The sequence below is a fragment of the Bombyx mori genome, chromosome 18 (assembly GCF_030269925.1).
Source record: "Bombyx mori chromosome 18, ASM3026992v2".
In the NCBI taxonomy this organism is placed as follows: domain Eukaryota; kingdom Metazoa; phylum Arthropoda; class Insecta; order Lepidoptera; family Bombycidae; genus Bombyx; species Bombyx mori.
Genome location: NC_085124.1, coordinates 2594634 through 2618115, shown reverse-complemented (window position 1 = coordinate 2618115; position 23482 = coordinate 2594634). Strand labels below are relative to the sequence as shown.

At 42.8% G+C, this 23482-nt stretch overlaps 1 protein-coding gene across 2 annotated transcripts in view; it reads left to right on the top strand.

Moving 5' to 3' along the window:
• LOC101743266 (uncharacterized) overlaps nucleotides 1-19263 on the top strand; it is a 50030-nt gene extending 30767 nt beyond the window's left edge. The window contains exons 3-6 of one of the 2 annotated variants that reach the window (XM_004928085.5): nucleotides 2157-2236; nucleotides 5224-5358; nucleotides 16800-16872; nucleotides 18193-19263. In XM_004928085.5, coding sequence (XP_004928142.1) covers nucleotides 2157-2236; nucleotides 5224-5358; nucleotides 16800-16872; nucleotides 18193-18289 — 385 coding nt within the window. In that variant the 3' untranslated portion in view covers nucleotides 18290-19263. The remainder of the gene's footprint in view (nucleotides 1-2156; nucleotides 2237-5223; nucleotides 5359-16799; nucleotides 16873-18192) is intronic. The other variant, XM_062673584.1, reaches the window with a different exon arrangement.
• The last annotated feature ends 4219 nt before the right edge of the window (nucleotides 19264-23482 follow it).

Genomic DNA, 23482 nt, shown 5'->3' with positions numbered 1-23482 from the left:
ACCTACCCGTGCGAACTCACAAAAGGTCCTACCACCAGTCGATGAGGATATGTGCCAAACGTAAGATCAGCTTGCTTCAGCATTAGGAGTTACTCGCCAAGCTATTGCATGCGTTGGGAATGATTCAAAAGCAATGAACTTGGGTTCCTTATAGGTTGAAGCCAAGAGATGTTGAGTGTCGTTTTATCGCCAGTGAACAACTGCTACAGCGGTACAAAATGAAGGGTTTTCTTCATTGCATTTTAGATGTCCGGCAGTAAACCTCTGTGGGCTATATTCAAGAAGTATACGCTTAAAACACAAACGTATTTGGAGTTCGAAAACAAGAATTTCTTATTCTGTACAATATTCGTCAAATAAAACATATAATAGGAAAATTAATTCACATTCGCAGAATCTCCGAGTCAATAATTATGATTATAAATATGGATAGAAAAACAAATCAAATTTGGGAATGTGTTCCATGATATATACGAGTATACTTCTTTAATCCTTTTACGCTTCAAAGATCTGTGGCAAATTGAAGTTTCGTATTTTTATATGGAAAACGAGCTAGACACTCATTTTCGAAAATAAAATGAAAAACATGTATAGTCTTTATTTCTTTTGAAGATTTTTGGTAAATAACTTACAAAGTAGCATCAGAGCATCAGTGTTTTTGGACAAGAAATTTATATGTACTATTTTAGTACATAAAAGGTATACCTACCTATACAGATAATTAAACTGAAAATGTGACAAAAAAGATTTTTTCAAATAGATTTATAAGCTAACCACAGTTGGGCAGAAACTAAAAACACAATCAACAGCATTATAACCCACATATATTTATTTAAATTTTACGTTTTAAAAGATTTTCTCTTGTGTTACGGTTGGCTTGTACTATATAGGACCTCTTGTGAGTCCGCACGGGTAGGTGCCACCGCCCCGCCAATTTCTGCCGTGAAGCAGTAATCCGTTTCGGTTTTAAGGGTGGGGCAGCTGTTGTTACTATACTGAGACCTTAGAACTTATATCTCAAGGTGGGTGGCGCATCTACGTTGTAGATGTCTATGGGCTCCGGTAACCACTTAACACCAGGTGGGCTGTGAGCTCGTCCACTCATTTAAACAATAAAAAAAGACACCACTTATTATAACCCGACTACAAATACCAAATGTCTTTAGTGACCGCGAATCGAACCTCTGGTATTAAAAAGTAACTGGTAGGGCGCCTGACCAATATGTCAAGCAATGCGCCAAGAACCCTATCAAATCAATAATAATTAAACAACTTACTTGGAGAAAATTTACATTTTTAAGTGCTTTGAATTTTCATCACTCGTGTTAGCCATTTATATTGTAATCGTCATCAATGACGTTACGATTTATTGAAGTAATGAACACAATTCGCTACAAAAAAAAAAAATATGACCTTCGATGCCATACGAGGCTGGGGTTCACTTGAAGCTCGGAGGTCATCATCGCTCATATGCGCGAGAAATTCCATGTGCGCAAACAACCCGCTGCTTCTTCAAAGTTTCATGAAGCATCGTGGGGTTGATTTCATTACAGTCACGGACGCGAAAAAAATATGTGAAAACGCACTGTATCCACACACACGGCACTAGCATTAACATTTATTTACTGGTAAACTGTGCGGTGATAAGAGTATACCAAGGAATATACAGTAAATTACAACGATTCCATTAATTATTCGAGATGATCACCTCATTTCCTATTTATCATCGCACCTCCCGTCATCGGAGCAGAGTTCATCCATATTATCTGGAACCGCTGCGTCCATCGACAGTGCGTTTCCAAAGATCTTTTTTGCCACGTACCATCCGGCTTTGGAATGAGCTCCCCTCCACGGTGTTTTCCGAGCGCTATGACATGTCCTTCTTCAAACGAGGCTTGCGGAGAGTACTAATGGTAAGCAGCGTCTTGGCTCTGCCCCTGGCATTTCTGACGTCCATTCGCGACGTGACCACTTTCCATCAGGTGGGCCGTGTGCTCGTCTGCTTACAAAGGCAAAAAAAACAATAATCCCAAACTAAACTTAGTTAAAAGCTTTGTATCTAGGAAGCGAGGCAGACACGATACCGCTTATAGGTCTTATCCGATGTACCGCTTTTTGTTTTGCGCATTAAACATATGGTTTAAATTCTTTCTCAGGTTCAATTCAGAGAAGCGATCGGCAGTAGCGTCGGCTTTGAATTCTGGACGTCGCCGACGACAGCCAACGCCGGCGCTCGGTAAGGACTACACTCCATATGGGGGCGTCGGTAAGCAACGCCGAACACATTGTCCGCACAATGTCCGGCCTTAGACGACGAGACCACATAACACGATATATATTTTTATTGCTTAGTTGGTTGGACGAGCTCACCTGGAGTGGTTACTGGAGTGGTTACTCGTTATTTTCCGAATAGTCAAATAACAGACATGCGAGAAAGTCCAACCGTCTTTCCCTGTGCTAATAGACCAAAACTCATTCGACGTGTTAAGAATATCTAATAGTATTGCTTACGCCACACTGGCTCCACAAGCTCGCCCATGTTGACCCTGAAGTCTTTTCTTTTATAGCTTAGATGGATGGACGATCTCACAGCCCACCTGGTGTTGAGTGGTTACTGGAGCCCATAGACATCTACAACGTAAATGCGCCACCCACCTTGAGATATAAGTTCTAAGGTCTCAAGTATAGTTACAACGACTGCCCCACCCTTCAAACCGAAACGCATTACTGCTTCACGGCAGAAATAGGCAGGGTGGTGGTACCTACCTGCGCGGCCTCACAAGACGTCCTACCACCAGTAAAGATCCCTTCATAAACATTTGCGGTGCATAAGATGAATTTACACGACAAATTTCTTATTTTCTCTCGGGTACTTATTACGAATAGATTTATCATTGAACATCAAAATCTAAATTATTCATTTTATTCTCATTTATGCTTAGTAAGATATTATGATAATATTTATTATCATGTCATCAAAAATTTTATTACATATATAAATTGCATTCAGTTATTCGTACAAAAACTTATACCTCATCTAATGATATCCGGTTCTATTTCCGTTGTTTTTGTAGATATGTTATTTTTGGACTAAGTATTGTATTCGATTGCTATTAATAAAATAATATGATTCGAAAAAGCTATTTCTTCGATATTACGCCTCTGTGATTTGTTTTGTTGTTTTTGGAGTGTCAACCACCCACACCAGTAATTACGTTAATTATAATTTAGGGTTTGATTTAAAAATCAAAGTGTAAAAAAACATCGATCGTTTAGTAAATAAACTGTTCAGTATTTCTTCATATTTGAATTAATTCGTGAATAAATAACAAATTATGTTTTAATAGAAAAATTTGCATTTGTCTGAGGACATTGAACTCTAACTGCATCGCTGGATACAAGCTTAGACTACACTAGAATTAGTCCGCTGAGTTTCTCGTCGGATCTTCTCAGTGGGTCGCGTTTCCGATCCGGTGGTAGATTCTGCGAAGCACTGCTCTTGCTAGGGCCAGTGTTAGCAACATTCCGGTTTGAGCCCCGTGAGCTCACAAGCTGAAATAGCCTCTCAGGGCTATCAGCATAGGTAGAGAAAAAAAACTAGAATATATTAACATCCGATCTAAACAAATTATTGCCGCCTTTGCTAATTAAGTATGCCCAGTAAGAGAGGAAGCAGTGCGGTTTGTGATCTATTCGCGTAAAATTTAGCAACGGCAATCAATTTTAATCTTTTTAATTTTTTTATTTGTAATTTATTATTTGTAATTTAATTCAGTTAGTTACCACCGACGTAAATCTTATCCGAGAAAGCATTCACCTTTTGATATTCTCGATCAGTGAACTAGGAAAATGCTACATAATGTTTTTTAAAGAGGCAAGATGTTCTCCAGTGCTCGACAGTGTTGAAATCAACTCCACGACTAAGCTATGACTTGCATTAACATTTTTTTATGTTTATGGATTTTTTTGGAATGATAAGTTTGTTGAAAAGCGCGCTCCTCTTCTGTTTGACAAAGAAACAACATAGCTTAGGTTAGCATAGCTTCTTCCCGCAATGCCAATAAAAGATAGGTAAGACCTCTTGTGAGTCCGCGCCGGTAGGTACCACTGCTCTGCCAATTTCTGCCGTGAAGCAGTAATGCGTTTCATTTTGAAGGGTGGGGCAATCGTTGCAACTAAACTGAGACCTCAGAACTTATATCTCAAGGTGGATGTCGCACTTACGTTGTAGATGTCTATGGGCTCCAGTAACCACTTAACCCAGGAGGGCTGTGAGCTCGTCCACCCATCTAAGCAATAAAATAAAATAAAAGCCTCAGACTTGTTGACAATAAAAACCATTAAATCTAGTCAAAATGTGATTATAACCGGACATTTTAGCCAAGTGACGCACAGACCGATTTTCCGCCGATTATCCGCACTCATCGATAATCCATGACCGAATAAAAATTTACACGAGCGTCAAAAAACGAAAATAAACGTACCTACCGTAATTTTATCCTCCTAGAAAAGTTTCCTCCTTAGAGCATCCTAACGCGCATTACCAAGCTCGATACATAAAAGGTAATATGTCGTGCGATTGACAAACAAAACACCAATAAATCAATTTACGATACACTTGTCGGGAACATACATCATTTTACCATCATTTGGGATCTCTTTTAAGACCTCGTCTTGGCGTTTCGGTTACTCATCTATTTACTCCTTTACGGTTTTCGTTATGCGCTGTTGTGTTTGCATAATTTTTTTATTGCGGACGGATATATGGACGAACTCTCAGCCAACCTGCTGTTAAGTGGTTACTGGCGCCCATAGACATCTACAACGAAAATGCGCCACCCACCTTTAGATATAAGTTCTAAGGTCTCAGTACGGCTGCCCCACCCTTCAAACCGAAACGCATTACTGCTTCACGGCAGAAATAGGCGGGGTGGTGGTACCTACCCTTGCGAACTCACAAGAGGTCCTACCACCAGTAATAACATTAACATGGTAACATGTAGCATGGTACATAGAAAGTAACATGGTCTTAAGACATCATCATACTTGGGCAGCTGCATGCGCTGCCCAAGTGAGTTAACAAAATCGCAATTACAATCTCGTGGCGGCTGTTCCCGATTTTAATCTCGCCATCGAAAAAGATTTGGACAGGATTTTAGGATCCACTGGTTCATCAAAGCCATTGTTTAATTAAAGATTCTAATTTGATTCGCCGTTTCGCAGGTGTGCTAAACGACATGAGCTCGTACTTCAATTTCCTGCGCGACAACGTCGAAACCCTGGCCTCGCTGTCCCCGCAGCAGCGGTCCACATTCGTCCAACCGCCTTCGGTCGTCCAGGCTCCTGGAAGCGGTGCCGGTAAGTTTGACAAACACATGATCCAAGACGGGTTCTACTTCAATATCCGATCGGAGTTAACCTTGTTAACACGTTGACTGCCATATAGGTCACCGGTGCCCTACACGGCGCAATGAACTAATTATATCGATTTCTCTCTTCGATCATCTTACTAATGCGCGGAATACCTAGTAGACTGGAAAAAAGAACTGTAGATACTGAGAATGAATCTATTTCTAAGAGACTTAAAAGAATAAAATATACATTAACAAACAATTACCTAATAGAACTTAGTAACAGAATTCGATATAATTACTTCAGTGCGCCGCGTAGGGCACCGGTGACCTACATGGCAGCCAACGTGTTAAAGATATTTGAGTTTCATTTGGATGTGGAACGTGTAAAGATTTGACTCCATGAGATATGAGATCAAAGTTTCAATTGTTTTGTGTAAATCCTGTTTTTCCCTTCAACTGGAACGCATGACTGATTTTCGGCAGAAACTGGCTGGATAGTGGTACTTGATCCAGCCTCAATATGTTGCTATTTGCACTGTTATATCTAAATGTCTGGTATGGTTAATTCAAGAGACATATGACTCGGCGGTGTATGCGATGGTAAAAGAAAAATCCATTTTAAATAGGATTCACGTGAATCTGTTCTTGGTGGGTGTCTATAACGCAAAGAGACTATTTGTCCCAAGAGGAAATCCATCAGTCTAATATTTTCGGAGATCTCGTGATGAATGAGTGACAATGCGCTTCAATCTGTTAACATATACTCATATACATATACGTCGATGTGTGTATTGATAGATCCCTGTAGACTTCAAATTAAAGATTAATCAGCAAAAAGGTTTTGGCTAATCAGGGTTGACTAATAAACATACCAAAAATATAATTATTCGGTTAATCATGACCGTACATCATAAAAAATAGACAATGCGTAATATGTGTTAAAGAGTCGTAAGCGGTAGCAGTTTGTCTGCAAACATGATATTGCTTTCGTCCACGGGCGAAGATAAAGACTTATTTTTTTGTTTGGGAGATTACTGGTGGCCCGAAAGCCTTTCCAGTTTTACCAGGACAGGTCAGCCAGGAGGCGTGGGATTTGCTAGCAGCTGCCCGAGCGCATCCAAAGGAGACCTAACAACTCAAGAGTAGCTGCTTAGCGATTGAATCTACTACCGGATCGGTATCGCGACCCGCTGAGAAGATCCGGCGAGAAACTCAGCGGGCTGATGTTTAGGTTAGGTTGCACGTCAAACTCTTTGCCGAGTTCGACGAGTACGGTTACCGGGGTCCCTACTCCTAGTGTTAGAGCTAAAGGCGTCTAATGCAAGGGTTATTAGATCTGATGGATTCGTAAGGGATAACAACACACCATCAGGCGATCCATTGTCTCGCCTGCACAAACAGACAACAATGTAACCATTTCTTTTTAATCCACGCCTTACAATCCATAAACCACTAATACAATAATGTACTGCTTATTTCCATTACCCTTTGTTTTCTGTATACATTATGGTAAGGGTTAACTTCTAAGTACCCACGTTGTTTTCTGATCCGGTATATTCTAACTCAAAAATATCCTTTAATCAAATTCCAGTTATATCAAAACCGAACTTTTTTTTTTTTATCATGCATTTTTATTCCCGGATTGATCTCGCGATAGACCTCGGGAAACGAACAGACAAACTGATTAAACTTGCATCGGTTCTATATATAGACTTCCGTTACAAAGTCCCCTAGGTGACGCGATGCCGGAAGTTTAATGAGTTTCGTGTATTCTAGGACTTCCTGGTGCATAGGAAAAATGTCGAGCACTTGTTGTCATGACCTTTTAATCGGATTGCAATCGCGCTCGATCGGTCGCAGGTTCGAGACTGGGCAAGTACCGATACAAATTCAGCTTAGTGAGGCAGACATGATAGGAAAGCTCTTTTTCAGTACAATCCGGATTTGGGTCGTTTTTATAGTTGAATATAATGTAGACCATAGACCATCTGTAGGTAGCGGCTTGGCTCTGCCCCTGGCATTGCTGACGTTCATGAACGACGGTATCCGCTTACCATCAGGTGGGCCGTATGCTCGTCTGCCTTCAAAGGCGATAAAAAAAACTGCACTCTCAATGCTCTTTTTTTTTGTTGTATAACGGCGACGACCTTTCTGTCCACTCGTTGTTAAATGATTTCAAAATCAAGGATAGAAACAACTATATTTATTTATGTCGTGTACAAAGGAAGTACATCGTTTTAAGGTCAAAGTTTGCAACAAAAGGGCCTGAATGTTTAAGTGGGTGTGCGTTTTCCTCCTACGTCGCTATCATTGACTCTGCCCACGTACTAAACAAAATATATTGTAAATTTTGTAAACATGTATGTGATGAACTTTCTAAAGAAGTTTCTTTTTGAACTTTGTATATAAAAAAAAAACATCCTAAAATGTCAGCGAGACGGATCGCACAGATGTAATGAGCTTATTAAGCGACTTCAAAGAAGAGGAGGGTCTAAATAAGACTGGTTTTATGTGTGTTGTTATTTACCTCAGAACTAGTTTCTAGGTAAACTGATTTTGATGTTTTTTTTTTTGTTATTTAAACTCCGGAGCGTCTCAGTTGAACCGATTTAAATTTTAAAAAGATATGACTCTTATATTTTTTGAGATAACTCAATATTTCAGGTTAAAATTTACTTCGACTACATTAATAATATTCTTTTCTTCTTTTATTAAGTTGAAGCCATTTTAAAAAATTTGAATCTTTTGTTTCTGTTTCATCATCATCATCAACAGCCCATAATCGTCCACTGCTGGACATAGGCCTCCCCCAATCCACACCACTGAGCCCAGTCTGCGGCTCTCCTCATCCACTTCTTGCCGGCCACCGTGCGGAGGTCATCGCACCACCTAGCCAGGGGGCGTCCTGTTTCATTGAGATTTATATCCCATTTTATTTATTTTTTTGACTTAAGTTCGTCTTAGTTTATTCTCTGTAATATTTCGGAAATGTTGAAAACTTTACAGCTTTCTTAGGTGACGGGGCTTGCCTTGATAAAACGGGTTATCACTATTCAGTCTATTTATGTAGCGAAGTAGTCCTGCATTCCGTGTTACCACCAAAGAACGTAATTTTAAAGTTTGAGTCCACGCATACCCCTTTCGTTGCCAACAAAATTGAATTCACTAAAAAAATTAATTTAACTTTAAATAATAATTTGAGATCCTTACGAGAACATCGCCGATAAGCATGATGTCAACATGAACACCAAATTTAATGAATCCAGACTTGTCCTTTGGTGACCCCAACGAGATGGTTTACATCAACGCATCATGTGCGTCAATTAGATTAGTTAAGGATAGTTTATTTTGCTTCCTGCGGACACTTCTTGGAAGCTGAATCATTTGTCTCCTTAGGAAACGATTGTTGGTATTCACACTAGTAGTCTAGCGGTATATTTGGTCTGGTTCAGACAGTCGCAACTTCGAAACTGTTTAGGTACGAATACATAGATTAAATTGCTATAATTAAAACTGAATATACACGCACCGCCTCAAATAGATAGAGATGGAGATGTCTCGTAAAAGCCGCAACCAAGCAATCACACAATACATAATGACCACTCCGCTAGCAGCGTACGACTAAGAAGAAGAAATTAAAACTAATTATATGGTTACTACGAGATACTACTATACTATTCAAATCATCAACCTGTATCTCTCCACTGCTGGATGTGGGCCTCTCCCATAGTCCGCCACAATGAAAGATCCTCCGCCTTTCGCATCCAATCTTTCCCAGCATATCGCCGCAAGTCATCGGTCCAACGGGCAAAGGGACGCCTAACGCTGTGCTAACAGGTAAGCGGTCTCCAGTCCAGAACACGTCTGCTCCATCGGCCATCAGTTCTGAGACACATATGTCCAGCCCATTGCCATTTCAGCTTGCTAATATTTAAGGCTATGTCGGTTACTATATTATTATGGCTACAAAACCGCGCGGGAGGTCAACAATGCGGTGGGCCTATCAAATTAAAACTACAGTGGTAGGTCCCCTAAATGAGTGCAGTAGAATGACCTCGAGCAGGGAGAGATGGCGAGGCATCGTGAGACACATCAAGTCTGTCCTCTCCAACACTACATGACGATCACGACCACTCAGAGTGACACGATTGAAAAGAAATATGGTTTAGGCTCGTCTTTTCTTTAAATGTCATTATGTTATTTCCGATGATTCGAAATGTTTTCAGTTTTTACAGTCTGAGAACCATGATCATGTCGTAACAGAGATTAAACCTTAAAAGTAGTTTTAGTTATTTATCTTCTTCTTCTTGCCTTTGTTCTTCTATATGGGGTTGACGCGTTATGTCTTTTTGGCCCTCGTCCTACGATGTTTTTTTTTTTTATGATTGAAAGTTTACTGGTGGCCCGAAGGCCTTTCCAGTTTCACCAGGACAGGTGGGCGAGCAAAGGCTCAGCCAAGAGGGGTGGGATTTGCTAACAACTGCCCGAGCGCCTCCGAAGGAGACCTAACAACTCAAGAGCAATTGTTTCGCGAATGAATCTACTACCGGATCGGAATCGCGACCCGCTGAGAAGATCCGGCGAGAAACTCAGCGGGCTGATGCATGGGTTAGGTTGCACGTTGACCTCTTTGTCGAGTTCGACGAGTACGGTTACCGGGGTCCCTAAGCCTGCCCCTAGTATTAGAGCTGAAGGCATCTAATGCAAAGGTTATTGGATCTGATGGATCCGTAAGGACGTGTCTAGGGCGTCGACGGTGACTGGCTCCTGCATGATCAGGATTCGGGGAGTAGTCAGCGGCGGCAACGATAAGGCGATTGTCATGACGCATAGCCTTATCGAAGTATCGTTCTGACGCTGACTTCATGTATTTCCGAATTGATTCGAGGCCCAGGTCGTCGTGTAGGTCAACGTTCCTCACGAACCACGGAGCCCCGACAGCTAACCTGCAAAAGCGGGATTGTAGGGATTGGAGGGTGTCTATGTGTGTGCGGGCCGCGTGAGCGAACACCACACTCGCGTAAGTCATGACGGGCCTTATGCAAGTTTTGTAAAGTGTCACCTTGTTCCGAAGGGACATTTTACTCCGCTTACAGATCATGGGGTAGAGTCTACCGAGAATAAACGCGGCACGGTCACGGACTGATTTTATATGCGGGCGGAATGTCATCGATGCATCCAGGGTAACGCCCAGGTACTTGACCTTCTTGGCCCAGGGTATGGGTTGTCTAAAGAGAGTAATCGGGGGTGTGAGATTCCTCCTCCTAATCCGGGAGGAAATCCGTGTGGAGCTTCCCCTCTGAAATAGCACCGCAGTACTTTTCGCTGGGTTGATGTCTATGCGCCATTTTCGGAACCACTGTCCTAGGGCTAGGGCTGCGCTCTGAAGCTTCTTCGCGATTAGGGACTTATTTCTACTAGAATAGTAAACAGTCGTGTCGTCGGCGAATAAAGCTAAATGGGTCGGCGGCGACCGGGGAATATCGTTGACGAATAAGCTAAATAGGAGGGGTGAGAGGACAGAGCCTTGCGGGACTCCAGCTGTGAGAGGTCGTGGGGAGGAGCGGGTTCCCTCGACTCGATATCGAAAAGAGCGGTTCGACAAGAAGTCCCGTATGATGAGCACGAGACTATCCGGCACGCCCATGTTGAATAGTTTGAAAATCAAACCATTGTGCCAGACTTTGTCGAACGCTTTTGCGACGTCGAAGAAGAGAGCTCCCGTGTATAACGGTTTTGGTCGATTAAGCCCCACAAGAATGTGCTCCGTGAGGCGGTGCACCTGTTGAACGCATGAGTGATTTGTACGGAATCCGAATTGTTCATCGATGAGAATGCCCGTGGATGAGACGAAGTCTCTGAGGCGTTTGTAGAGCAGACGCTCATACAGTTTGCCTAGAGACATGAGGAGGCTAATCGGGCGGTAGCTCGTCGGATGATTTTTTGGTTTACCGGGTTTATGTATGCCGATAACGTCCGCTTCTTTCCATACCGCGGGAAAGATACAGTTCGCCATAGCGGCATTGAAAATAGATGCCAACATCACGATGAGTTGGACGGGTAGAAGTTTAATAACGCGGTTAGATATATAGTCGGAACCGGGAGCCTTGCGAGGACGTAGGTCTTTGATCAAGTCTTTAACTTCTATCGGGGTGACGGGTGGTAACGCATCCGATGGTGGCAAGGAGGCTCTGCGTTCTACCTCACTGTCTACTAATTCTACATGAACAGGGTCCACGGATTGAGTGCTGGGCGTACACTGGGTTTGCAATGTATCGGCCAGCAGCTCTGCTTTTTCGTCATCATCGAACGCCGTGAGTCGGCCTGAAGGGCCTACGAGGGGGGGCATAGTTACTACCGTATCCGATTTGAGAGTACGAGCTAAGCGGTAGTAAGACCTTTGGGAGGGCGCGAGTCCTTCTAAGAAATCAGACCATCTGACATCTCGGACTTCGGCGATGCGAGACTTTACGTCGCGTTGTAGGGCACGCATTCGAATACGATTTTCCGCGGTAGGATACCTGTCATAGGCGCGTATCGAGGCGTTCTTAGCTCTAAGGAGTTCCCTAATATCGTCGGACAATTTGAAGCGGTGAAGGAAGTCCTCCGCTACAACTTGTTTCGATGACCTATCTAATGTCGAGGTGATGTGTGACGTTAAGATGTCTATGGCTTCAGCGGTATCCTGAGGAGACGGGATTGAGTCCGGGTTAAACGGGAGCGATGGTGGATCAGATTCAGCCAGGCTGATGCCCAGCGTGTGCCAATCCACCACAGTCCTCGTGACGGGAACGGAATCGGGAGCGCGACCGAGCTTCATAACGACGGGACGGTGGTCTGAATCTAACTCTGAAACTACTTCGATCGAGTGTAAGCGCAGAGTTACGTTTTTTAATAACGCTATGTCGAGTATATCCGGGCGATGCGCGATATTTAGCGGGTAGTGAGTCGGGGTTAGCGGAGCGACGATATCGAAGGCGAGATCATCGACTAACGCGTCAAGCCGCCTGCCATTCGGGGTTGTGGTGTGTGAGTTCCACCTGATGTGTTTACAATTTAGGTCGCCCGCCAGAATGACAGAGCTCCCCATACCGAGCAGCGCCTCGATATCACTGCTTAGAACGATCTTATCCGGTGGAAGATAAACGGACGCGATAACGATCGGCGCGTGTCCCGTCAGTGAGATTCGGCACACTGATGCTTCGATATTAGCGAGCGCGGGAGGATCGAGCGGGACGCAATGCAGGGCTCTTCTATAGTAAATGACGGTACCACCACCACGGGCAGAGAGCCTGTCGTTCCTGACCATGTTATAGTTCGCGATTTTAGGGTCACGGCGCGCGGGCTTAAGTAGGGTCTCCTGCACTAAAAAGATATCAATTTGATGGTCACGCAAAAAGTCAGAAACCTGATCACGTTGATTTGCGAGACCGTAAGCGTTAAAAAATCCTATCGTTACGGATAGGGGCTTTATTCTACTTATATACGCCATTGATTACCGGCGGAGTGAGGGGAGGACGTACGTATTTAATGACGCGTATACGTCGGCGTATTCCTGCACAACGGCGATAAAGTGTTGTGCAGTGGAGGCAGCGCGAATGGCGTCGCCCAAAGCGTTAACGCGCTCAAAGTTGATCGACTGAAAGAAGTCGATCGCTAAAGCGAGATTGTCGGACGCGGTCGGAGGCCAAGTCGCGGGAGAGGGACGAGTCGCAGGGGCGGGACGAATCGCGGAGGAGGGAGTTGTAGCCGTGTTCGTGTACGGCAGCGGTTTTGCCCAGGCCGAGACACTGGGCACCGCCGCCGGAACGAACGCTGGCTTAGCCTGCGACGCAGAGGGTGCCGAGGCTTTGATGTCTGGGCCGGAAGCTCGGAGGCGGTTTTGGCGGGCGACGCGGCGATTTATTTTAGGGGCTCGGGGGCAACCACGGTAATTCGCGGGGTGACCCTGTGTTCGACACAGGACGCAGCTAGGCGGTTCCGTCGCGGTTTTTTGGTCGCGAGCGCAGAGGGCCGTGGCGTGATCGCCCAAACACTTAACACATCGGGGGCGCGCGTGACAGTTACGGGAAGAGTGCCCGTACAATTGACAGTTATGGCACTGGCTAGGAGTGCCTTTTTTATGGGGGGCTTCGACAGCGATACCAGAGAGCCTACAGACGGTCTGTGTGTTAAAGATTTTCTTACCCTCGGGGGTAGGCTGGAGAGCGACTAGAACCATATTATATGGCTCCCTACCGCGACCGGTGTGCATACGGTGCACAGAATTCACTGGTAGGCCTTGTTCTAACAGGTCGGCTTTTACGAGCTCTACATCTAACTCTTTAGGGATTCCGCGTATTACAACGCGGAGTTCGCGCTCCTCCTGGAGCGTATACGTATGGAAACTTATACGCTCCTTACGGAGGTAAGAAGAGAGGGCCCTATGGTCGTCGGGTGTTTGAACCTTAATTTGAATGCCGTTCGCGAGGTTACGGGCATTCGTGAAATTTATATTTTTGGCCTTAAGGGCTAGGCAAACTCGATCCCAAGCTGCCTTCTCCTGAAGGATAACCGGGGGAGGGGTCTGGGTTTTATTTTGTGCCACCGGACGCGGCGACGGAGTGGCACGGGCTGGGGGCGCAACGGGAGTCTGAGGGCGGGGGCGCGACGCGTTCACGGCTTTGCTAATTTTAGCGGCCGCGGGAGCTCGAGACTCCGCGGCACGCTTCTTACCCTTCTGTACCAGGGTGAATCCATCCGTCGATGAGGCGGGGGCGAGGTCGACCTCCATGTCCGAGTCAGAGTCGGAGCACGAGGAGGCGGGTGCAGGCGACCTACGAGCAAGTGTAGGTGTTTTAGAGGGCGCGACGGAGGCCGCGGATGATCGCTCAGCTGAAACGATGGTCACGGCGGACGACGCAGCAGCTTTTCTCGCCAGTATAGGCGACACGGGAGCGGCAGGCACGACAGAGGCTGCGGTGCTCAATGCAGAAGCTCTGCACGCAGGTACAGGCGACGCAGGAGCAGCGAGCGCGGCGGAGTCCTCGAGAGGGCTCGCAGTGTGATTGGCCTTGAAGGCCAGAAACTCCGAGGCGAGCTGTAGGTGGCGAAGTCGGAGGAATTCCGCGAATACAGCGTCCATGATCGCTGAGTACCCAGGTGGGGCGGCCCCGGGTCTTGAAAACACTCGCCTTGCGGCGAGGCCCCAACTTCTTGGACCTGAGCGGTTCTATTGAACACAGGTGGCAATGCGGCGCGATTACTACAGGACAAAGAAAAAGCACAACAAAACAGAAATTACGAAAAGAAACAAAACAAATAAATACTTGCAGGAAACCACTTTGTCGGCAAATGTTCCACGAACACAAAAATAACTAAAACAAAACAAATAAAAGCTTCCAGGAAACACACTTGGTCGGCAGATGTATCACGAACACAGGCCGCACGAACAATGGCCGGGCTAACAAAAGCCGGGCGAACAAAGACCGGGCGATCGAGTGGACGATGAGCACGTCCGCACGTGACGGGTGCCTCTATCGGAATGTCCTACGATGTATGGTCGTAGCATGTCCTCTTTTCCCATTCATCTCTGAACTCACACCCTTCTCTCGCAAATCTTCTAGTATGCAGTCCATAAAAGTCTTTTCAGTACGCCTCCTCCTCACATCACCGTCTACTCGTCATACCCAGCTTTAGTTACCTAAAGAAAATATCAAATTTAATTCTTATCAATATTTGGGTGAATTTCCTCGGGGGGACCCTCGGTCTCCCAGTCCTTCAGGAGTTTGGCAGGCTTGTACAACGCAGAGATGATCTTGTTGAGGACTTCCTTCAGCACCAAGATCAGTGGTCCCGGACCCACGTGCTTGGCTCTCGATTTCGTAAAGAGTCTTCCCTTTAGTCTCCGGTAGGATGAAGTATAAAAAGATTTCATGAAATATGGACATCTATCATTCTTTATAAAATATATATGTATCTTTATAAATTGACGTAAATATTCAAACAAGTTACACGGTACACCTGTATAGAACGTGGGCGAGTTTGCCCAACCAGAACATTTAAAAAAAAATGCCTTTACACAATGGAAGCTCCACTTTTATGAGCTTCCATAGTGTACTTAATGTGCCGTAAAAGTATAGGATATAACCTTCGGATAGGTATAACTCGCGTGGGCTTGTGCTTCAAACAGAACAGAACTGATCGGATTTTTGGGCAAACCTACGAAATATAGACTTGATATCGTTTTAGACATGCCTATTGTTCGTAATAAAGTATGCGGAAGAAGGCCCAAAGGCAGAAGTCCAATTCGCTGGTCGGACCAGATACGCTCCACTCTCAACAATTCAATCCACGATGCTATCAACACAGCCGAGGATAGGCAGGAGGGACGCAGGATAATCCAGGATTACTGGAGGTAGGACCTCTTGTGAGTCCGCGCGGGTAGGTACCACCACCCTGCCTATTTCTGCCATGAAGCAGTAATGCGTTTCGGTTTGAAGGGTGGGACAGCCGTTGTAACTATACTTGAGACTTTAGAACTTTTCTCAAGGTGGGTGGCGCATTTACGTTGTAGATGTCTATGGATTCCAATAACCACTTAACACCAGGTGGGCTGCGAGCTCGCCCACCCATCAAAACAATAAAAAAAAAAGGAGAAAGTTCTTAGAGGAGGTCACGACCTTCAGCGTTTAGGATAATAGATGCAAGAAGAAGAAGAATTGTCTGCAGTGATACATACTGAATGTACTCGCATGGTAATAGACAAAATTTTCTTAGATTAAGAGTCGGTTTAGAAACTGCCCGCAAAGGACTACATGAATCAAGAATACTGAATTTCATTTATACGTATGTTTTTTATTTATTGCATAGATGGGTGGACGAGCTCACAGCCCACCTTGTGTGTTTACTGGAGCCCATAGACATCGACAATGTAAATAACGCCACCCACCTTGAGATATGAATTCTAAGGTCTCAGTATAGTTATAACGGCTGCCCCATTCTTCAAGCCGAAAGGCATTACTGCTTCGCGACAGAAATAGGCAAGGTGGTGGTACCTACCTTTCGCGCACATTAGGTAAATGACTATATGAGCTGACTGAAAATATTGCCGCAGCCGCGATCTCCTCGATTTCCATCATCGATACCTAAACGTCCTAACATATCAGTAGAGTCAGTAAATGAACGTTCACGATTGTGTGGAGAGTTGCCCGATCATGGCGGCGATGATGGACGATCATTTGTAGACCCATCATGGCCGATTGTGAAGAGGAGCCATTAAATTACCGCATTAACTCAAACAAAAGCAGCGGATTTCAGTGGTGAAACTGCGCTCCTAATTGTTTGTAAGGCTTAAATGTACCTGTACTTAAATAAAAAACGATTCTCATTTTTTTTATTTGACGTCAAGAATAAAATGGTAAACAGGAAAAAGATGTTTTATTTATTCTACTCATTCTTTCACAGGTAGTGGCGGCGGCGGCGGTGGCTTCGGCAAAATCAACAATCTTCGACCGTTCCGACCTTCAAACAACATCAGGTGGGCACAATACAACTGATAGTTACCAAGCATTCTCTTCTCTTAGTAATGATATAGTCATCAGCATATTAGAATCAAGAAATCCAGTAGCTTTTAATCCGCTAATATGCTCACCTTCTGACAGCCTATCGTAAGGGGACCCGTAGTCAGTGGCGTAGCGAGGGAAAAGACAAGGGGGGCCATCATGTAAAGGGGCCCAAATATTCCGCAAAACAAAAAAATTGCTAAATATTTTTGTTTATTTTTGGTTTCTGGGATATATTTTATTTTATTTTTTATTACTTAGATGGATGGACGAGCTCACAGCCCACCTGGTGTTAAGTGGTTACTGGAGCCCATAGACATCTACAACGTAAATGCCGCCACCCATCTTGAGATATGAGTTCTATAGTTACAACGGCTGCCCCATCCGTCAAACCGAAACGCATTACTGCTTCACGGCAGAAATAGGCGAGGTGGTGGTACCTAACCGTGCGGACTCAAAAGACGTCCTACCACCAGTAAACCACCAGCTTGTATAAATGTTAATTCGTAAATAAAAAGGAAAAAAGGGGGCGTCTAAAAACGTATTCCGCCCCGGACGCGAGTTTAGATCTTTACGCCATTGCCTGTAGTCAATGGTCGTATGGTCTAGAATGCATGCTCCAAGTGAGAAACAGACAGGAATGTTAGCCTTTAAGGCAGCCGCTTGCTTGATAGTCACTATAAGCCACGAAACCTGGCTCAGAATGAATTATCGTAGTATCAACCTCCATCATCGCAAATCTCATTAGTAACATCCATCGTAGGTATAGTCCATGATAATTTTTTATCAAACTGCGAAAGGACAGTGCTTGTCAAAATGTTGTCATTTTTAATTACATTGCTGTATTTCGTCGTTGTCAAACCAAAATCTGCTATGTGCACTTTTGAGATTTTTACTTTTTAAACTTTCGTATAGTTCACAGCCCTATAGTTTATCGTATAAAAAAAACTGTTGTGTGTCTATTAGCTTTAATATTTATCTATAGCTTTCGTTTGATGTAGTTCTTAAAATTTCACCTTCATATAAAATTTTATACGAAAATGTTTTTACTCGTTAATTCAAAATAGAGTTTTTGCACATAGCAGATTCTGACTTGACAGTGACGATTTGCTTTTTCTTGATACTGGAAATGCAATGAAGCATTAATAACGCATTAAAATTATGCATTAATTACGCATTAATTACTTAACGCAATTAGATATTAGTTTTATGAACTCATTAGTCAATCAATCATTAGTCTACGATGCATTGAATGTTGAACGTAAAACTATAGTATAAAATATCGTTGTACGTAGATCTTACAACCGCAGATCGAACTTGGAGATGGACGGTGAGTACCCGGCGGCCAACCATCACGACCCGGGACTGCTGTGGACAGGTCTCGGCCGGTAGACAACAAACACGCCACACAACTCAGCCAACACGAAACCAACATTATGGCCAACGTTCCAACGTTTATAACCACGACACGAACACTATGATCACTCGATTAAACCCACGTTTCGATCATAACACAATTATCGATAAACAAACTGAATACAATGCACCACAGCTGGATTTAATACAGGCCCTTAAAGAGTTTTGCTACGTGTAAGAGATTCTTGACAGCGAATATGGCTGTACTGTGTTGATATTGTGTAATTTAAAAGAAACTTAGCTCGGCAAGTATGTGGTTAATTCAAATTTAAAAAAGAAAAATTCATTTAAAAATTATAGAAAGCTAGAAGATAAATAGACATAGAATATGAAAAATAAAAAGCATTCGTATGTCGTGAGAGATTTGTAATTCCGTATTGAATATGATATCTCGTTCTAGTCAAATTACATGTGTATGAAAGTGTTAATGAAAAATATTTTATACCTACCTAAGTATATAGAATATAAAAACTTTAATAATCATCTCGCAGTTTGAGAAACGATGCTTGTTACGATCACATAACAATGAAACGATTTGTTTCCTGTAGTTTCTGTAACTTTTTGTGACCTTTACAGTAATTATTCAGCCGCCATTACGATTTACCATCATCTGACGATAAAAAAATATTTTTCACTAACATTATTTATATTTTTCATATTCGTTACCTTCTTCTTGTTTAATTATAATTAACTTCTTATTTAATTATAAGTAGCTATTGAATAACTTGTTAAGGGTTTTAAGTAATGAACTATAATTTCCTATTTATTAATTATACTATTTATAAAAAAAGAAAAAGAAACTGTTAATTAATTTTATATGCTAATTATTGTAGAACTTGTATGCGTAATAATATTGAAATTACTCAATAAACAAAAAAAAACATATGTGAAGTATTTCTAGACTGTAAGTAATTTTAAATTATTATCATCTAATTAAACGTGATTTCACAGCCGGTGTCTTTCATTTTTATTATAAGTAGTGGCCCCGCAGTAGTCGAAATTCGACTATAATTAAATGAAATTATAAGTTTATTGTCAAACACTATTATAATTCGATAATATAATCACAGTATTCGCCAAAACTGCACTATAGATCAATTATATTAAAGACAAACAATATTAATCTATTTTCAATTCGACCACAGACTTTAAACAATAACAAAAGTTTCCCAATTGACAGTAAACAAAGTATCTTTTATGCATTATTTTAAAAAAATATTAGCATTGTGCACTCCTTCTCTATATTCTCTATAAGTGTGAGAAATTTCATACTCCTCCGTCCGCCCAATTTTCGAAAAAAGGGGTACAAAGTTTTTGCTTCACGTATTAATATATAGATTTTCATTAAATAAACCGCTTCATTTCACAAACTAGTACACTGCGGAACAAGCTCATATTGGCCTGCCGCGGTACTTTGAACTGGTGCGGAGAAAGAAAATTATGTCCCTCTCTCTGATACTCCCTAAAAGATGTTTTAAAGGCAGGCAATATCTAAGAATCTAAGATAATAAAAATATTTTTTTCATTTATTACTTGTTTACTTGTTTTATTTTCGATATTCCCGTTATATTTGTCTGCCCCATCACTACCGAAAATACTTTCTAGTGCGGATCAGGTCGATATCGGCCCGCCGCTTTTCCTGATTTATTCCTCATTTCCTGTTTGTCAGATCCGTGGGCGAAACGAACCTAAAGAAGTTGGGTTCGCGGTCATTTTTACAGTATACAAAATAATTGTATATAGTATGTTTTCGCAAAGCTATAGCATTTTAATCTACACTAGTGCTGGGGGTCACGAAAGACCGCAAAAGACGCACTAGTGGAAATATCATTGAGGGTGCAGTTCGGCTCGCCGCCGCACCAGATGAAGTTTTATGATTTTACTTGCCGCTGCAAAGGCGTTAAGGACCAATCATTTTCTTTACGGATGACTGACGAACGCCTCAACTATGTTGTCAGATATTATTAAAACGACTATTGCTGCTTGATTGCGCGTTTTTATTATCATTTTACTATATCTGATTTTTTTTTATTGCTTAGAAAGATGGACGAGCTCACCAATCACTTAGTTTAAAGTGGTTACCGAAGCCCATAGACATCTACAACGTAAAATGGCGTCACCCACCTTGAGACAAAGATCTACGTTCTCAGTTTTAATAGTACAACGGCTGCCCCACCCTTCAAGCCGAAATGCGTTACTACTTCACGGCAGAAACAGGCAGTGTGGTGGTACCTACCCGTGCGGACTCACAGCGCGTCTTACCACTAGTAATTACGCAAATCATAATTTTGCGGGTTTCATTTTTATTATACGATATTATTCCTTAACCATAATAATGCTACGCGCTGAGGTTCCGGATAAATAAATGCTCCACCAGAGAACAACTTAAAACTTTATTTATCAGTTAGAACACACAGAACCCTTTAAAACTCTCAATTCGCTTCTTCCACTTTGCTTCGGTGATCCGTTTGCTGTTTCACTTCGAGTAGTTCCGATTACTGACTGACTTCGTGCCATGTCTGCAACGCTTTTATAGTCGATACGACATCCCCAGAATCGTCCAGAACATTCCTCACAAGTCTAGTACGTTCGATATGTGTTTCCGCTATCTGACAATAGATGGCGTTGTACTTCTCGAGCGTTCTAGATGTTACTAGATCCTTCGATATTCGTTCGGCTATTCTGCGATAGATGGCGTTACTCTTACCGGCGTTACAATAAGTTAAGACTATAATTTAGATGAACTATAAACAAAATGGTGCATGACTAGCTTCGGACTTGAAACTGGTCACATGGGAGACGCAAAGGCGATTCTAGTCCCCTCTGACATTTTATAAATTTTAAGATGACCGACCTGCTCACAGCTCATATGTTGATTAGTGGGCAGCGAAACGCATCGATATAAATGTGAATGATACAGGTACAAATCTTGAGACATGAGAGAAGATCTGCTTGGTAAATTAAAGTTCATTCATGTCGGTCTGTAACAGGGTGCTGTGCTGTGAGAATCGGCGCTCTGCCTATGTCTGTCTCGAAGCTGTAATAATACGTTTCGGTGTGAGGGATGGGGCGGCCGCTGTACTGTAAAAACGGGGACCTTAGCACGCTGGTCTCGAAGGGGGGGCGGCATATACGTTGTAGACGTATATAGGCTTCGGTAACCACTTAACACCACCTAACCTAAACATCAGCCCGCTGAGTTTCTTGCCGGATCTTTTCAGCGGCTCGCGATTCCGATCCGGTAGTAGATTTATTCGCGAAGCAGCAACTCTTGAGTTGTTAGGTCTCCTTTGGAGGCGCTTGGGTAGCTGTTAACAAATCCTACCCCTCTGGGTGAGCTCTTACTCACCCACCTGGCCTGGTAAAACTGGAAAGGCCTCCGGGCAACCAGTAATCCCACAAATATATTAAAAAAAACTTAACACCAGGTGGGCCGTGAGCTCGTCCACCCATCAAAGCAATAAAAAAAGGAGTTGTGTTTGTCTATTTAACGGACAACACAATGCAGCTAAGACTGTGACCACGAGGATGTTGTATGACCGAATTCACGATGCAATGTGAGCTCCGCTATCTTAACGACAGTTGAACTGTGAGCTCGTTCACTTATCTACGATTATTTTTCGCCAATACCTCATTTGAACACTGCGACGTTCCGTTGCAAATATAACATGAAATTTATAATTTTGCTACATTTACAATCGAAAAACAGAAATTGAAGTTAGGTACACCAATTGTATAAATAAACTTATAATAATATACTAACGACACATGCTTAACGCTGTGTTTTCCATAAAATTATTATTACTAATGACATTGTAATGATTTTAGGTACAATTACTCCTAGTGTACATACCAATTATGACTGTACACACACACAATGAATAGTCATAAAATGTGCATATTTTTTTGTAATTTTATAATGATTTCAATACCTAGTCAGGTCATAAATTCTGTCACATGTTTAATGTAAAATAATTGCAACAAGTTTATTCATTATGTAACCATTCATATACCAAAATGAACTTAACAAAACATAGATTCTTATGACACTAAAGTTTATTCAAAATAACCTCCGTGATTTTGAATACAGGCCTTCAATCTGCGCGGCCAGTCGTCTATCGCAGCACGAACGAGGTCCATGTCAATATCGGCGGCTGCCTTAATCAAGGATGTCTTGAGTGACTCCAAATTGGGATGAGGCTTTGAGCACGCCTTTTCCTCCAAGTGTTGCCATATCTTGTAATCTAACGGATTCAAATCTGGACTGGAGGAGGGCCAGTCTTCGTGCCGGATGAAGTCGATTTCACGCGCCGCCAGCCAGTCTTGTGTGCTCTTCGCTCTATGAGCTGGCGCCGAATCTTGTTGGAATACCCAGTGCCTGTTATTGAACATGGTATGAGAAACAGGTTCCACAAGGTTCGTCAGGACTGTATTTTGATACACAACTGCATTCGTTTTTACACCTTTCTCACAAAAATGTAACTCTGTTAAGCCCCAATAAGAAACTCCCAACCATACCATGAGCGAGGATGGAAAATGACCTCGTTGGACACGCGGAATACGGTTACTCGCTTCTTCACTACTGTGTGCGTACACCTTATCATTTTGTTTGTTGTAGCTCTCTTCTACGGTAAACATTTTTTCATCCGAAAAAAGAATTTCCCGATATTTTTTTCCCGTGTACCGCTTCAACAAAGCGCGGCATCTCTTCAGTCTCAGGTCCATTAGACGAGCATTCAAACGATGTCCTCTTTTTCTTCGATATGCCCGAAGCCCTAAGTCTTCATTTAACACCCTTTTCACCGTGGTTCTGCTTAACCCCATCTGAAGGGCCAACAGTTTCTGCTTACGTTTGGGATTTCTTTGAATTCGCGCCTTCACAGCTTTTATCACTGCTGGAGTCCTAACAGAACGAGGGCGACCATTTCTTGACCTGTCATCTACACTAGAGTCTTCATTGTATCGTTTGATGGTACGATAAACGAATTTTTTGGTTATATTCAAATTTTTCAGTATGTTAAAAATTTGAATTGGCGCGTAACCGCAACGATGCTACGCAATAACTGCAACACGGTCTTCTTTAAGCGTCCACTCCATATTTAAAAATTAGTAAAATTCTAAAAGTATACATTTTTATTTTCATGAACAATTCGTAATTCGAATTCAATA